Raw genomic sequence first — 16,720 nt, 5'->3', positions numbered from 1 at the left:
ACACTGAGAGGTAGAGACGTTTACTATGAAGGAAATGGATGGGCTGAAGGAGAAGGCGTTTAATGAGAAGCGACATGCTGGATGGAGGGAAGGGGAGGCAACTTTGGTGCTATAAGTGAGAGAACGCAGAGTGGAAGAAACAGAAAAAGAAAGTAAGAGCAGGTTGCAGGGAGAAGTAATGCCCCCTGACAGCCCTGTCAGACTGAGGAAACTGCATGTTTATATGGAGAGTCTTGGCAGGTTTGCCAGGTAGCTTGTGCTGCATTTTGACCCAACGCTTCACCGACATACAATCAGAGGCTGTCAGTCATCTCAGGTGTCTGTCTGACAGTCCAGGTAACACCAGTACACACTGTCTGAAGTGCAAAAGAAAACTTTAGACCAGACCTGGAACAGCTAAAAGAACTCCAAATGGACCCGTCCTCAAATGTACCCCACAGACTTACCTCAGCACATCAAAACCAACTGCAACCTATTACACAAATGTGATATGTCGTTTAGGGAATTGGGTAATTGTGTTTTGGTTAGTTGGTATAAAATGTCGCGTAATCACTGTAGTGCGAAGCCCTTGGAGAATTCGTGCCCTGGAACAGCCCCTGGCCTTGCTTAGTTCATTTCCTGTTCCTGGCGGAGGCAATGAGGGATAATAAGCTCCACGCTACGCTTGCTGCTCTTGATGATGTGGTCGCACAACCTCGCTAATACGGCAATCGGGGGAGAGTTAGAGAGTAAGGGCATTACAGAGGGCTGTCTCACTAAATCCCCCTCGTGTGTGTGATGGATGTGACGGATGCCGAGCGCTCCTCCAGCGACGACAAGGAAGGCCGCGTTGAAAAATGTCATCAAGACCGCAAAATGCGACACGGCCGAAAGGAGCTCGCTCACCTTCTTGTCTCAAGTGACGGCTAGAGCGGACGACTCCTCTGGTGTGGTGTACTGTGGCACAGACAGCCAGTCAGATATAAAAGCAGCAGTCCCCTGAGGAATACTGGCAAGACAGGCTGCTCTCGACGGAAACTTGAAAAGCTCACATTTCTGGCCAAGGGGGCTCCGCGCTGCTGTCGGATACTTGTGAGGGGTTCTGAAGAGCTCTGAGCGGGAGTCTGCACTGTTAGTCACCCATCCTTTTGTCCCATAAAGTCACACTCTTTCATTTTGAGTTTTTCAGAACAATTGCAACAAGCTGTAACATGTAAAATACTGCTGAGGCCGTTAAATAAAACATACTCCAACAAAGCGTGATTACACAGAAACCAATAAAATGGGGGATGTGACTGATTCATATTAAAATCCTGCAGCTTGAACCAAATTTAAATATGAGCGCTACCGCAACTCCACTCCTCCCTCCCCCACAGCACTGCCCAAATCATAAACAGATCCTCAGCCATTCCACAAACGGTGGTGCTGCCTGGGTCACATTTACCCCAGCCTGGTCGCAGATACCCATGACCAACCTTATTACACACTTACCCAATTACCTAGTGAGACTGAGCAGGTGGGGGGGTGAGGGTCACACACCACACACACACACACACACACATGCGCACATACGTGCATGCACAGAGGGTTAGCAGGAGGCTACAGGGGTCGTCAAGTACTTGGAGGGTGTTAGTTGATATTGACAAAGTGCATTGAGTTTTGTCCAGTCCTGGCCTCTTCCCAGGTTCCCAGCTGGGCCACGATACAGGTGCCACACTAGATCACCGCCCAGAGCTCTCCACCCTGCACCCCTCCCTTGCATATCGCTCTCCAGCTAGTGTGAGCCTCCACAACAGGTGCAGTAGGTTAGGCTGCAGGCCCCGACATGCGAGGAAACAGACTGTTATTGTGGGCCTTCCTTCCATCATCTCCTCTTTTTTGCTTTTTTTTTTCTTCTCTCCACCGCTTCTCTTCCCAACAGCCCAGGGGAGCAATCGAGAGGTCCGACCTGAACGTGTAACCCGAGTGCAACTCTCCTGTATTGTGCAAGGATGTTGAAAAGGGGAGGGAGAAAAGTGGAGGACGTGTTGCACATGCAGAGGATTGGACAGCTTGGCAGTGAGTTTGCGTGGAGATGTGTGTGTGTATCTGGTGTATTTTGGAAGCCGTAAATACATAATAAAACCGTGAAATGATAGATTTCGTACCCTATGGCTGGCGGTGGTGCACTCAGCCACAGGATTAGACACACTGCTTTCCCTTGCTGACAGTTAAAGGGCAATGCATCCATCTGTCAGTGTCCACCAATTGTGACAATATAAAAAAAAAATGCTAAAAAACTGTAAAAAAAAAAAAAAAAAAGTGCTCATTCTGTGTGCATAAGATTTAAGTCCTGGTGCAAAAACAAACTTAACAACTGACACTCACAGCGACTGCTCTCTCTCTACTGTATATTTGCACAGGAAAACTTTGCAGCCTGCTGCATTTCATTATGAGAAATCCAGATGTGCTTCTTGGCTGCCAGTGAATGTCTTCAGCTGTGTATGACACTGTTGTTGGCCTCCCTGCACCAAGCGCAGACAGAGAAACGACGCCTCAGGGCAAGACTTTCTGCTCTCTCTCTCTTCCTCTGTCTCCCTCTGTCTCTCTCTCTCTTTCTCTCTCTCTTTCTCTCTCTCTCCCTTTTGCTGATCTCTCTCTCCTTTGTCTCTTTCACCCTCCTTCACTTACCATACTCACACTTTTGCACCCTCTTGCATGTCACACCTCTTATCTTTTCCACTCCCTTCACTCTGTATCGTCCAGTCTTGCTTTTCACCTGGCTCCTTCTCTATCTCTTTCTCTCTCTCTCTCTCTTACTCTCTTTCTTGCTCTCTCTGCCACTCTTATCACATCATCGAGCCAGAGAGACGAGGTTGGTCTGACCAGTGACAGGTAGTCAGAGGGCATGTGGGAGTCGGCTCCAGAAAGTCTGCCCCTATACCTACTGTGACACTGGCTCTACCCCTCTTTCTTTTCCAAACTCACACACACACACACACACAAAACTCACACACACACTCACACACAGTCATTTTGCAGCCTGCATGGTGGACCTGTCATGTCAAATGCCAACTAAGACATGAATCAAAGTGGAATTGAAGGTTCAGAGGGAGTAAGTTGCTGCTGATATCTGTCTAGTCACACACTACATCGAGTTAGTCATTGCTTTGCAAACGAATAACAGACCTCAAGGCTGCAGAACTGACATTTATAGTTTCATGTTCGGCAGATTGTGGCTCAGCGCTTCTTCTTCTCTGTTCTGAAGCTGCACAGAACAATATGAGAGCAAAGGTTAAGGTGCACTGAATTACCATAAGCCTCACAGAGTCTTGTCTTCTTTTACTACACAAGAACAACCAGCTGTTTCTGAATTTAACGACCCTGGAGAAGGATGTGGTTCATAGATGAAAGCAGATAGGAGGAAAGTTTGGAAATGTGATTGCACTGCATTGATTTTGTAAATAATGAGGCAAATCTCTGTTGATTTTATGCACACCTCTGAGCCTTCACACCTGTAGAACACCACTGCTATGTTGCCAAGTGGGATCACGGCAGGATAGAGACAAAAGCTCTAACGCTTTGTCTGTCGAGCGATTCTGTATCCTTTCTTGACCTATCTGATCAATCATGTGCCACGAAAATAACTTTTTTCTTTCTTCTCTGCAATTTCCAGTGACCTTAAAGAAACCCTGAATGATGCATAGTTGTATCATTCTGCCCTCTATTGATTAAATCATGCAATTGCAAGACGCATTTGGTCTAAAATAATTTTCTTTTTTGTGCTTATTTTAAACATGTTTGACCACTTCAGTAATAGTAGTTTCTGACATTTTTATATCCACCTCTCATCTAAAGTAACACAGTGATCGCAAGTCGCATAAAGAAAGCACACAGTGCACATGATCCTCAACAGGTTGGATAATGTTGGGAAAATCTAGTTCACAGAGAGCAGGATGCATCAGAATTCACCTATGCCAAGCCTCGCTTCAGTAGTCTGCCTGACCTCAGCCAGACAGGTCAGTTGTCATGGCTGTTGTTGAGCGGCGCACTGAATCAGATCAGACGCAGCTGACAGACCACCGTCTAGACAAAGAGCAGACCCCTTCCTAGTATTGTTTGTTGGTGGTTAATGGTGGGAGAAAAACAGGAAGCGTGTGTGACTAAGCCGGTAAAAACCTGGGCCCGGGAGGAATAAAGGCTTCCTGCCTTTAGATGTTTCTCCTCACACGTGAGTTGACTGGCAGGCAGGCAGAATTGTCATCAAGTTTATGTTCTGTGTGATAAAGTGAGCCTGAGCACTATGGGATGAGGTGCAACTCTGGTCACAATGCACTGCCTGCATTCCACCACACGGTGGCAGCACCACATAAAGAACAAAATCCTAACAGCAGCTTTCTATTTCTCTCTGGTGCTCGAGCTCACAGCCCATTTCTCTCTCAGATTCAAATTTCCTTAATAGGTTTGCTTAATTTAGTTCAATATTGCCAAAGTAGGACATACAAGGCGTTCAATGCGAGGATAATAAAATCCATTAATAAAATAAATGAATAATAGAATATAAGAATAAGAGGCATTTTATATATTTTTTAAAAGAGTTGACAGGGAATGAGGGTAGAGACTCTGGAGGATGACATGCAACAAAGGAACCAGACTGGCAATTAGATGGTCATCGCCTTAAAGGATTACTTTGACATTTTGGGAAAGATGCTTATTTGCTTTTTGACAAGAGTAGATGTGAAGAACGATTAAACTCTCATGTTTGTACGGTAAATAAAAAGCCTATGCCAGAAGCCAGTTAGCATAGCTTAGCACAAACACTGGAAACAGGGGGAAACAGCTAGACTGGCTCTGTGCAAACAAAAAGAAGTTGTTACACGGTGATTAGTTAGCCAGGCTAACTGTTTTCCCCTGTTTCAGTCTTGGTGCTAAGCTAAGCTAAAGGGCAACATTATGAACGGATAGACATGAAAATGTCTTCATGAAAAAATCTTCTCATCAAACACTTAAGAAAGCGAATGATTATATTTCCCTAAATGTTGACCTATTTTTTAAACCCCCAGGCCACCGTTGCGCCCCTACTCCAGACTTTTAAAGAAAAACTCACTGTGAATCATCCTTTCCACACTCATCCTCGCCAGGAAGCGAACGCTCAAGCAATTTGCATCTGTGACGTGTTTTATCTGTCAAGTAAACGTAAAGTTTACGGATTCACAGAAATATTTATAGGGAACATAACCTACACCCCCCCCCCCCATTTGACTTGTATCTACTTTCCTTCAGCCCATGTGACTGCAAGCACGCACATGCCGGCTGTAGTAATGATGTCAACTCGCTGCTTCACCTTCATAAAGGTCAGAGAACTCGCACATTTCTCACATTCTTGCTCCTGCTGCCCGACCTTCCCCCCGCAAAGACAGGAGTAAATCTGTGTCCCAGACATAACATTAGGCAGTGATCATTTTCCCCCCGCAAGGTGGTTGTTTCACCTTAATGTTTGAGTTACTGGCACTGTAATTATGGCAGAATTTACAGCTGAAACACAGGTTGTGACATTCCTCTGCCAGCTGGAGGTCTGCCTGTAAATCTGGCACCTTTACCTGCAGATCCTCCCCCCAAAGCCCCACAACCACTAGAACCGGCTACGTATGGTCACAGGTGCACAGTATGTGTGTATGTGCAGAGAGAGAGCGGGATGTGATATGATTAAATCAAAAGGATGAACAGCAAGAAGATAGAGTTAAATATACTCTCTTGATTTATAAGACGCCTCATTAGCTTGATTAATGTTAGAGATAATGAGCTGATATTTGATGAGTGAAAGTGTAATCAGCTGACTTCCTTTTCCTCGTCATTTCTTTGTTGTTGTCAAGGTAGGAGAGTTTACAATAAGATGGGGGGTTTGAGGTATAAGGCATGTAAAACATTTGATGGTTGATAGTATATTGATATAACTGGGAATTGTGATGTACAATCTGAGGTACAGATAATAATCTGACATAATTATTGTTGTTGTATATTTCTTGAATAAAATGTGTGAGTCCAAAAATTAGGATTACAAGGACCTGTTGCCCCTCTTCCTCCTTTCCTTTCTTGATTTAAACCCTCCATAAACCTGGATGAGATCCACAGAAGAAGAGAAGATCTGAGACGAGAAAGAGGGTCACAATCCCCAACAAGGAAGGCAGTAACTGCAAAAGGTTCAGATGGTTGGAAGACATGAGTGATACCAATGCTACCTGTCAAAAATCAAAATCCAAAATGGATGTTGAATCCACAATAATCAATATTCTTATATGAAAAATTGGTTAAATAATTACATTTAATGTGAAAGGAGTCTCTTGTAGTGACAAATCCACCAAAGACTACCCTCAGAGCATTATTGCATCTTTTAGCTCATTGCTTTGGTTTTCTGGCCAAGAACCTGTACATAAACAACACACACACACACACACACACACACACACACACACGTTACACAAGACAGTTTCAGTTCATCTGCAAGACAAATATCTCCAGCTACACCCACTCAAAGTAGTTTATGACCAGGTAGAAAATCTGGGTTACAGCCTAGCCCTCTACTCATTTGCTGTAACCGTACACTTTACTTGTTCAATAGTCTCAATGATCCTGTGTATGAAAGGGAAGATTACACCAGCCAGGTGTGGTGGGAAAGGGACACAAGAGTTCTTTTAGGCTTCAATCCACTGAGGAATTCATCATCATCACTTAGATTTGCAGATTAAAACTTCTGAGAGGTCCACTTAACGTTCCACCGGAGCACGACAGTGTGGCACTTATAATTGTCAAACAAGCTGGTGGCCGTTCACTCGGCGAGGTCACAGGATCTCACGGTAGAAAGAGATGGAGGCCCAGAGCTGAGCATGCCAGAGGATTTGAGCTGTGACTGTAGGAAGGGTCTGAGTCATTATGGCTCTCGATGCCAATCGAACCCAGAAACCTTATGTGTCATTACACTTTTAGAAAGTGTTGATGTAGTTGGTAACAGAAGATGTTGCAAGCCGACACTCTGTGTGCGGTTTATTCTATTAGCACTAAAGGCTGGCTTAGACTTTGTTACTTTATCTGTGGGCTGATATGTGCTTCTAAGACCTCGCAAAACAAGATTAAGAGTCTATGCAAGCAGTTCTCTGAGGCACAGTGGTCCTTTGAGCTAAATGCTAATGTCAGCATGCTAACAAGTACTGGACAAACTGAAAGTTTGACCTGATGATGGGTCTGTCTAAAACTTTAAGTGGTTACACTTTATCCTGAGGGGAACATGCATGTTTATGCCTAATTTCATGGCAATCCAGCCAATAACAGTCATGAGATTTGACACTAAATCACAAACATTACAGAAGGAACAGTGAGGTGATCACCAAAGTCATTGATTGTTGATATTTGTACAAACATTTGTGCCAATCCAGCCAGGAGATGCTGAGCTATTTCACAGAATAGGCAAAACATTGGCCTGATGGTAGAGACAAAGTCAGAGGATCGGTAAGATTCATCCTCTGGGCACCATGAATGTCTGCAGAGAATTTCATGGCAATCCATATAATACTTGTTAAGATAAAAAAAAAAAAAGATTTGCTCAAACCGAATCATTTGCTATCCAATCACATCACATCTGCCTTGCTCTCATCATGAACAGTCATGCCACCTCACACAGCACGAATTCACATGTCAGCTTTGACAGTGGGATGCACCACTTTGTGGATGACCGGCCATCTGCTTAGATTTACGTCTTCTCCCTGTTACTACACAGAAAACAGGCAATTCACAGAGCAGAAAGCTAGAGTGGTGTACCTAAGCCCTCAGGACTGGTCGAACCCACTGAACCCCAAAACGTTCAAGCAGGACTGCCTAGAGCCAGAACAAGAAAGGGGGGACTTGTAACTTTGCGTCACTGTGATGGTACTCTGCTGGACTTTGGGGGTTAGATAGAAGAAGACTGCAGGAGGCCCGATGGTGTCAAAACACATTATTACTGTCCCTGCATGGAAAACAGCAACTGGACCAGACCTCACAGAGAGAAAGGAAAACACAGAGTGAGGGAGCAGAGAGGCAGAGGAGACAGAGACAAGGACAAAGAAGCAAAAGAGGAGGACCTCATGGATAAAGAAGTGATGTTCAGTGTTTTTGTGGACTAGACCTGGGAATCACTGCTGCGCGATGACTTACTCTTTCTGTTGGACTTCTCAGACCGTTTCCGAACTCTTTCTACAGAGGTCCAAACAAACAGAAACAAAAGCACTTGTGAGTCCCTCAGGATGGCAGTAATGGAAAAGAGAAGTAATCATCTCTGTCGATTATTGCCTCAGTACGCCGTCCAGCTGTCGGTTTCAAAAGTCTGTTAATCTTTTTGGCTTATTTTCTGAAACGTTCTGCTTCGTTCACACCTCTTTGTCATGTATCTAATGTTTTTTTTTTCTTATTTTGGCTGCTTGTATTTAAAAAAAAAAACAGATGATCTCATCTGTTCTGAGTTTGAAACAGGCCATTCATTAGTGTACGTGTTGCTTAGCCACCACACTAAATGCATATTTCCGCTATTTAGTAGATGTCTGAATGGCTTTGAAACTCTTTCAACTGTCAGTTTTCATTGCCATTATACCCCCTCACCCCGGCTCCTGACCACCACCCCCACCCCTTGGCCTGGATCTGCAAAGTATGGCTCAGTCGAGCACCACGCGCCCACAGATAAGCTAAACAAGGGCGATAACCAGCACTGTACAGTGATCCTCGGGGAAAAATCCTGCAGCACATCCTGACTTGTAATCATGTTTGCCGCACGCTGTCCTCTCAACATGCACTCAACACTCCATATCACACTCCGCATTCAGCCCTGTGCCGCCCTCAGCCTTCTCCTGCTGCCACCAGTTAGTTCACCTCCAAACCATCATTCACACCCGTCCACATCCCAGAAGCACCCCCTCACCACCTCTGCTGCAGTCAGGTGTAAATCAGCTGCCTGTGCAGTGGACGGATGAGAAGCAAGAGAGGTCATCAGATCTCTGGAACAGATCCCACACCGCAACCCCTCCGTCTACTGGGGCCAGTGATGATCAGGCCCACCTGAAGCTGGCTGCCTAGCATACAATAACGCATATTCACACGTACAGGACATCCATTACTTTCACAAGCCTGGATCACAATCATCACACCAGGGACTTCAGCGGAGGAGACGGGGAAGCTGGCGCCCCTATTTTCCCAGAGATCTGTGACTCAGAACATCATTAGCGCACACACACTACATTTATTCAAGCCCTGCAAAACGCCCTTTACTGCCTCACCTTTTCCCCCCTGTTTGCTCCATTCAGACACTCACATGCAAAGCTGCCAGCGCGCAGGCACACGGTGCAGCAGACTGTGCTCTGGTTTTAGTGAACATGGCACTCAGCAAATCTAATTAGCTTTGTTTGGGCCTCGTTTGGCCCGTCTTTGAAATTAAAAACAAGGCATAAATGATGGATATTTTCACTGTGCTGTTTGACGCCAGACTGAACAAAAGGGAAGTTTTCCAAATGCCAAATTCATGCAACGTTTGACTAAGGGAACATGCTCAGAGTGAGTCTAATGAGGGTGTATTCTACTTTGGTCCCAGTCATTGTGTTGTTGACTGCTGACCCCCAACAGAAAAGTGCCCCATTTATGATCTATCTATAGCATTTATACATCTAATTACTGGTACGATCGATAGAAAGAGAACCAGAAGGTGCTGTGGTGACCTTTCAGTTGGCCAGAAACAAACACCCGGTCCATGATAGCAGGATGAGAGACCTCTCAGAGTAGCCAGCTGGCCCTGTTTGAAAGCCCATCACCCAGGCAAATAGGTCAGCGCCGCTTGGCCACAATCTCTGCAAGTGAATGGAAACCGAGGCCCTCCAAGGTCCCGGTCTGATCTGTCGTCAACCAGCAGTGGGTGTCCGGCCAGCGGTCAGCGGGCCCATTTGACAAGAGCTTTAAGGAGGGGATGGAGCGAGAGAGGGTGGAGAGAGAGCAGGAGGACAAGAGCCGAGTTGTGTTGCAAGGGCTGATTATGCGTGCTGCGGGGCTGGTTTCCTGGATGTTGTGTTTGTGTTGGAGCGGGTGGCTCCAGGCAGATGTTGCAAATGAAGGAGGTGCTGTTGTGTGTTGACATTGTGGGGAAAAATCATCCCGGATGGCATCTGATTGGTGTTTGAAGAGGAAATGTTTCCAATGACACTGAAAAAAAAATCCCCAATACTGGACCATACTCACACTTTTTATGTGTGATATATACTATTGCATCAATTACTTTGCAGTAATTCATTGATTCGTGTAAAGCAGATTGAAGCGCTACCTTCACACTTGACTGGTTCTAAACTAAATGATCTATCACTGTAGGGAAAAAAAATAACTACAGCTATTGCTCACTTGTGCATTTTCCTTGTTAAAAAGCATTGGTTCCTCTCTCTGGGCGCTCAATGTATCAGTGGCACTGACACAGTCAGCCTCCAGCTGTGCCCACTGCCCACACACGCACACACACCATCCATCTGCCAATGTGAGCGCACAAACACTGCTTCAGCAAACATCACACGACCTTTTACCTCTCCAAAGACACCTGCACACACACACACACACAATCGGACACCCGCAGGCAAAAGCGAGCACACACTCATCCGCACACAAAAGGTAAAGCTGTGCAACGATATATGGCCTTGATAATGCCGGATATGTTTGGCTACAGGGCTTTGACAGACTTTATGGGTGTATTGTTGAAAAGAGATAAAGAACAATGGGCTGCTGGTGACAAGAGGCCCGCTGTACAGCAAATGCACTCTGTGACATACTGTAAAAGATGATCTTAATGAGAGAGGGAGTGCATAGACTCTATATTGTCCTGCAGTGTATCTGTCTGATTTTATTGCCATGGTTTTATAGCCACCTTTATTGGTGTGCATACATTTTATAGATTCAAAATGCACAATGCTGTGACCTAAAGGAAGAACTGAGGTTGAGCCAGTCAGGCTTTTCTTGCAGTAAAATAGGCCACAGCTGATTTTTTGCTGTTCGCATTTAAAGTCTTTTAACAACTCCGTCCGCTTTGAAACTGGCAGAAAGCCGTTAAAGACAAGATCGCAGCGATCCATATAACGTGAAGTCGAAAAAGCAACTTGCGCTCGAGGCAGTCAAAGTTGCATCATTGCGCAACACGGAGACGAGTTGTCGAGCGGGGATAAATCAGTTCAAATCCTCCCTCCTTTCGCTCCCTGTGACTGGTCGGTGCGTGTGTCAGTCAGGGGGAGGGGTGCACCGCTAATTTCTATATGCCTGTATGTCAATTTAAGAGTCAGATTGCGTGTGTGGCTGTCAGCAGCAGCGCGCCTCGGTGGACGTCCGCAGCCTCGCTCCGGGATCCCTTCGCGTCCTCGTGAGACGTGCGCCTACCTGCTCGCCTTCAAGCCTCTTGCCTTCGGATATCGCTGCCGCTTTAAACGCATCCGCACACTCCAGTCTCGTGGTCCTCTTTTTTGTGTGTGTGAGTGTGTGTGTGTGCTTTTTGAAGTGAGCTGCTGTGTCATAAACAGCGCGCCTGAGGGGAGACTCGCCGCCGAACTTTAAGAGAAGACTCTGCAAACTTTGGAGTTAAACGCGCAGCGGCGGTGCGTTCATGTGGTTTATCATCTGACAGAAAGCGGAGCGTTTCTCTGGAAAACTTACACACGGATTTTTTCAAACATGTTCAGCAAGTGCTCCGTGGTGTTATTGAATGTCCTTTTTCTGGTGCGGGCGCTCTCGGCTCATGAGTGCGCGCCGTGTGACCTCCGGACTTGTCCCTTCAGAGCCCCGCACGGCTGCGAGGGTGGCCGGAGCTTGGCCAGGGATCCGTGCGGATGCTGTGACCAGTGTACCCGGCTGGAGTGGGAGCCCTGCGGCGGACGGGACTGGGCGCACGGCTACTGCGCCCTGGGGCTGACCTGCGCCTCCTTCAACACAACCGGAGCAGCCGCAATCCCCGAAATTGGAGTATGCAAAGGTGGGTAGCAGTGTGTCGTGTCATTTTTGTTAAATCGGACAAGTTGTGGCAGTCTGGAGAGATAAAACTCGCTGTTATTGAGTTATTTAGCAGTGCCCAAAAGAAATGTGTCAGTTCTTCTGGTAGGCGGCCATCCCCTTCCATTCACTGGCTCGAGGGCATCACTATTCAGATGTCAGTTAAGTCCCGGCGGCAGTGACTGTGTCGGTGTTTACCTTGTCTGTGGCTGCCTGGAGCAGCTCCTCAGGTCTGAGGGTCTCTTGACTGCCAACAGAGGAGTCATGTTCAGCGGCTCTTTCTTCCCCTCAAAGCTTCATTCACTCTCCTCTCAGAGGCATGACAATGCGCCTGGCAGCAGTGATTTGGCACAGGGTTGCACTTCAGCTTTGGTTCTGTTCCCTTTGCTCCACAACTCAAAGAGACATTTATTTGAGTTATTTATTTATTTTGAAAGGCAGGAAATTCAGATAAGTTGTGGATCGGCTGTGTTCTTACACTGTAATTTAATCAATAAGCTGCCAGTTTCTTGTGTACGTTGTTGGCACCGGGGGCTTCAGTGTTTGCCTCTGACAGTCTGCAGCAGACTCTCTTGTGAAGTGCTGCACTGCGATGGGCTGCTATACCGCGGATGTGCTCATTTTACGCACAATTTGAGCAACTTTCTGAACTTCAAAGAAATGTGCTGGGTGTCAGGTTCCTCACAGTGAGTGAAGTAAGTAGCAATGGCCTTCCCCTGAGAAACAAGCAACCAGCAGGAGGACCCCCCAGCCCCCTTCACCTGCACTGTGTCCAGCCTGTTTTGGAATGATTGAAAGGGACCGACAGGACTGCAGGAGAGAGTAAGCAGTTCTCAGTGGGTGTCTGGATCCCCTGACCCTGCCCTCCCATCATCCTTCTGTGGGGTGGTCCAAGTCCAAGAGCTTTTTTCCAGGGGTATCAAGCCCCAGGCCATCCCAGGAGACACTGCTGCTGATTGTGCCTCATGCACAGGTTAGGCTGGCGTCTGGAGGATATCTCCTCTGCAAATTAACAGCTTTGGAAACAGTGGGAGACCTAATGGCTCCTCTGATTGAGTCGTGCCTCTGGTCCTGTGGCTCCAGGGGCCTTGGAGTACGCTGCTGACCCCTAAATCAGACGCACGTATGCACACAATCTCAATATCCCAAAGGGTCTAGGTGGGGGTAAGTCAACACCTCCTAGTGTGTTTTCAGGGGCCACGGTAGGCAGGCTGCTGGAGGCTGATCCCAGATTTCCCTCCTCAAGCTGCAAGGGTCTTAAAGTGATTAAACTCGCAATCAGGACTGAAGGGTAAATGTTTCCGCTTTGTGATCCGCTGCTTTTCTGCACACAGTTTTGATTTTCTGGGTGGCCATAATCTGTTATTGTGGGGACCCAGCGACCTCACAACACAGGTGACATGTTGCCTATTATATGAGAGGTATACCTCCATCATGGGGCCTCACTCACGCACTTTTTAATCTGTTGTTGCTGAAGTGTTTAAATTTAGCCTTTATCCCCATTAGATCTCACCAGGTGTTTTCCAAAAGCAGTACCTGGCAGTGATATTAAAATGAATTATGCTCATGAAGGAATTTGTATTTGTACAAGCTGGAATCTAAAAAGGTGAATTAAATGTTGCAGCTTCGAGGTGCAGGTTGAGTCTATCACAGGCACCTGTTCTTATTGGGCCCTTTCACCGAATCAATCAGCGATCAGCCCATCAGTCAGGTGAAATCATTCAGTCTTTGCAGCTGAATGATTTGTTTTGATGTTCTCTCATTGCACTCTTGTATCTGTCCTCCCACGCCAACTCCAGAGGCACTTAACATACCACGTAACAGAATGTCTGTCTTCCAGGGACGCTATGTCCACTGCACTCCTTCGCATGCCTTCTTCTTCTCCCTTCCTCTGGTATTATCTAATGTTTCAAAGACTTCCTTTTTAGCTCGCTATCAGCCGGAGGGCCTCTAGAGGTCAGCTTTCCCATCCTGGCCCTGGATGCCAAGACAAGTAGTCTCAGCGGCCGAGAGAGGAATCCCCCTTGGGATGAAGCCATAGACCTTGGCGAGAGTTATGCCAGGCCAGATAATAGATACTAAGGCCAGACCAGACCAGAGTCAGGCTAAAGGGGTCTGAGGCAGTCCAGCTTAAAAACAAAACTCGGCTGACTGGTTAAAAAATTAATGAGACAATGTTGGTATTGTCCAGCCTTTCATTAATTGTTTTGTCTTCCATCACTTTTTCTACATGCCAGATTTAGCACCCCACACAGACAGGCACCCCTGCCACCACCACCTCAAAAGAAAATACCCTCCCAGGCGCAGGAAAGCCTCGGGATGGAAAAAATGTGGGGCTGAGGATCATTTTAAGGTGAAAGGAAATCACGGGGAAAGTTTTGGTGCGCTTTATTGAAAAGACTGCTTGTGCTTTGCCAGTCCCGCTGGCCGTCTGGAAGAGCAATTAACAGCGCGGGCTGGCTCAGGTTAAAGGTAGTATTACCTCCACCTCTTCCACCGGCCGGTGTTTACTGAGCGCTTGGGAGCATCGTCCATCACCAAGGAGTCATCCGCACAACCTTGAGTGTTTGAAAGGACGCTTTCCTCTGCAGTCACACTGATTCCCTTCAACAGTATTCCAGACTTTACCCCATAGAGGAGTGTCTGTTTTAAATTATCAGGGACTAACATATGTGTTGTATTATGATTTACAGCATTTAAAAGCAAAGCTGTGGAATTCTATTTGTTGTGTCATCTTGTTGTTTCTCTGACCACTAACTGGTAATGAAAAGGATTTTAATTTGAAGGGGCTTCACTTCAGGTTGTATTGCTACAGTAGTCTGCTAAACATGCAGCACTGTGAGGTGCTTGTGTTTGTATTGGACGGTTAAACCTTTTCACCTTTTCCTCTGGTGCATTGTTCTGGTTTGTAGCTGTTTGGAGAAGAAAGCCAGAGTATTATGATAAGCTCCAATCACGCTTCCACGCTGTTGGTTGAGGCCTGGGAGCTAAAAGCTTGGGAAGGGGCTACTCTGTGTTACAGCTTGTCTCATCCTGTTTACTCTGCTGCCACTCTTAGTATGCTTGGACAACTGTGAAGGAGGGTAATTTGGGGGTGTATATGTGTGTTTATTCATGCATGCATGTGAAAGGAACACTATGGGTGATGTGTATGTCGGGGTTTTGGTTGCTCGGCTCACATGGCAGCAACAGGACACATCATGAAGTTTCGTCCGAGTTGGGCCAAGCCTCACGGTGCTTTCTGGGGTGGGTAAGGCTCACTAGGCGAAGGAACAGTCTCTGGGTATGGTGCAAGTGGCCGTGGTACAGAAGAGGCGTTCCTGCAGCCAGCAGAGATGGAAACCCTGGGAGGGCCCCATGCTGTGGAACAAAAGCAAACAAATGGGCTCAATGGCTAAAGTAGTGTGGCACGACGAGGCAGGAGGAGGGATAGCAGCCCAGAAATACAGTGGTCACTTCGGTCGCGCTGGTGCCAGGGCAATGTGTTGCAACAGAAGCTGTAAGCTGGCTAACCCCTCAGCACTTTTGGGAAACAAATCTCAGCTTCTGGCACTTTTTGCCTTGTGATTACAATATGTCTAATGTCTCTTTATTCCCAGTCAAAATGGGTAAAATAGACAAACCAGTGCAAGTCAGAAGTTGATGTTCTTTTCCTAATGTCCTCCTGGTCCCCGCAGTGCTCCCTGACCATCCAGAGGCAGGCCTGGAGGACGAGCGCTGTCCCCTGATGACAGGCTGCGACAGAGCTGGAGGTCAGTGTGTGTGTGATGCCCGTCACTCCTGCTTGGGCTCTTTCGCCTACCCAGACCAAGAAACCTGCATGAAGGCCAGCAAGTCAGGTGAGCCCTCTCCTTCCATCACACACACGCACACACGCACACAGTGCAGAATCCAAGTCAGAGGGAATAATGCTGTCCATTGAGAGGAGCTAATCCATAACAGATGTGCCTCTGAGGTGACTAATGCTACTTACATATCATCGTGATGACACACATGCTAAGGCTTTGTCTCATGGTTACCCTCTCACCCTGAGTGCTGCCATTGTCTGTGACTCATTGATGACTGTGGTTTGGGTGTGTGTGTGCTGGATTTCAGAGGGTCGCAGACACGAGCACCGCGAAAGGCACAGAGAGAAGTATGTGGGACCATCCAACCCGGCCTGCATGTTCTCTGGGTGTAACCTGACCGCTGAGGGCTGTGTGTGTGAGTCTCAGAGCTGCCACCACCACTTCGCCTACATCAACCGCAGCCAGTGCCAGGAAGCCGCAGGTAACCTTCAAACGACCTGCAACTGGAACTGACAAGCCCACGGCTGCCGACCTGCAGCTTTGCTCAGCTTTGGTTATTTCGTGTTAAGATGTGGGGATTCATACCTGAGTCTGAAATAGATTCTGCAGCTTCGAAGCTACTTTTACATAACAGCCCATGCTTAATATAAACAGTGATATAAAGTGAGCTGCAGCCTCGCCTGCTTAAGTCTTTGCCCTTCTCTTGTACAAAATCACCTCTGATTGCAACACAGAATTCCTTATGTCCTAACTCATTATGTGTGAAAGAAAGCATTTCAGTGCTGATCAAAGAAAACCGTCTGACTCTTTAGTATGGTAATCTTTCATTTTAAGCAAAAAGACCCTTTAAAGTTCAAGTACTTTAGATGGTGTGTGTGGTTGTACAATTAAAGGACCATTGAGTAGGATTCAGTGGCCTCTAGTGGTGAGGTTGTAAATTGCAACCA

General features: G+C 46.8%; 1 protein-coding gene across 1 annotated transcript in view; it reads left to right on the top strand.

Moving 5' to 3' along the window:
* The first annotated feature begins 11,303 nt into the window (after positions 1 to 11,303).
* The window catches only part of crim1 (cysteine rich transmembrane BMP regulator 1 (chordin-like)), a 30,714-nt gene continuing 25,297 nt past the window's right edge, over positions 11,304 to 16,720 (top strand). Inside the window, exons 1-3 of the mRNA XM_041953673.1 lie at positions 11,304 to 11,968; positions 15,663 to 15,824; positions 16,081 to 16,254. Of these exons, the coding sequence (XP_041809607.1) occupies positions 11,671 to 11,968; positions 15,663 to 15,824; positions 16,081 to 16,254 (634 nt within the window). The 5' untranslated portion in view covers positions 11,304 to 11,670. The remainder of the gene's footprint in view (positions 11,969 to 15,662; positions 15,825 to 16,080; positions 16,255 to 16,720) is intronic.

This window comes from Chelmon rostratus, chromosome 15 (genome assembly GCF_017976325.1).
Source record: "Chelmon rostratus isolate fCheRos1 chromosome 15, fCheRos1.pri, whole genome shotgun sequence".
NCBI classification, from domain to species: domain Eukaryota; kingdom Metazoa; phylum Chordata; class Actinopteri; order Chaetodontiformes; family Chaetodontidae; genus Chelmon; species Chelmon rostratus.
This window is presented reverse-complemented; position numbering and strand designations above follow the sequence as displayed.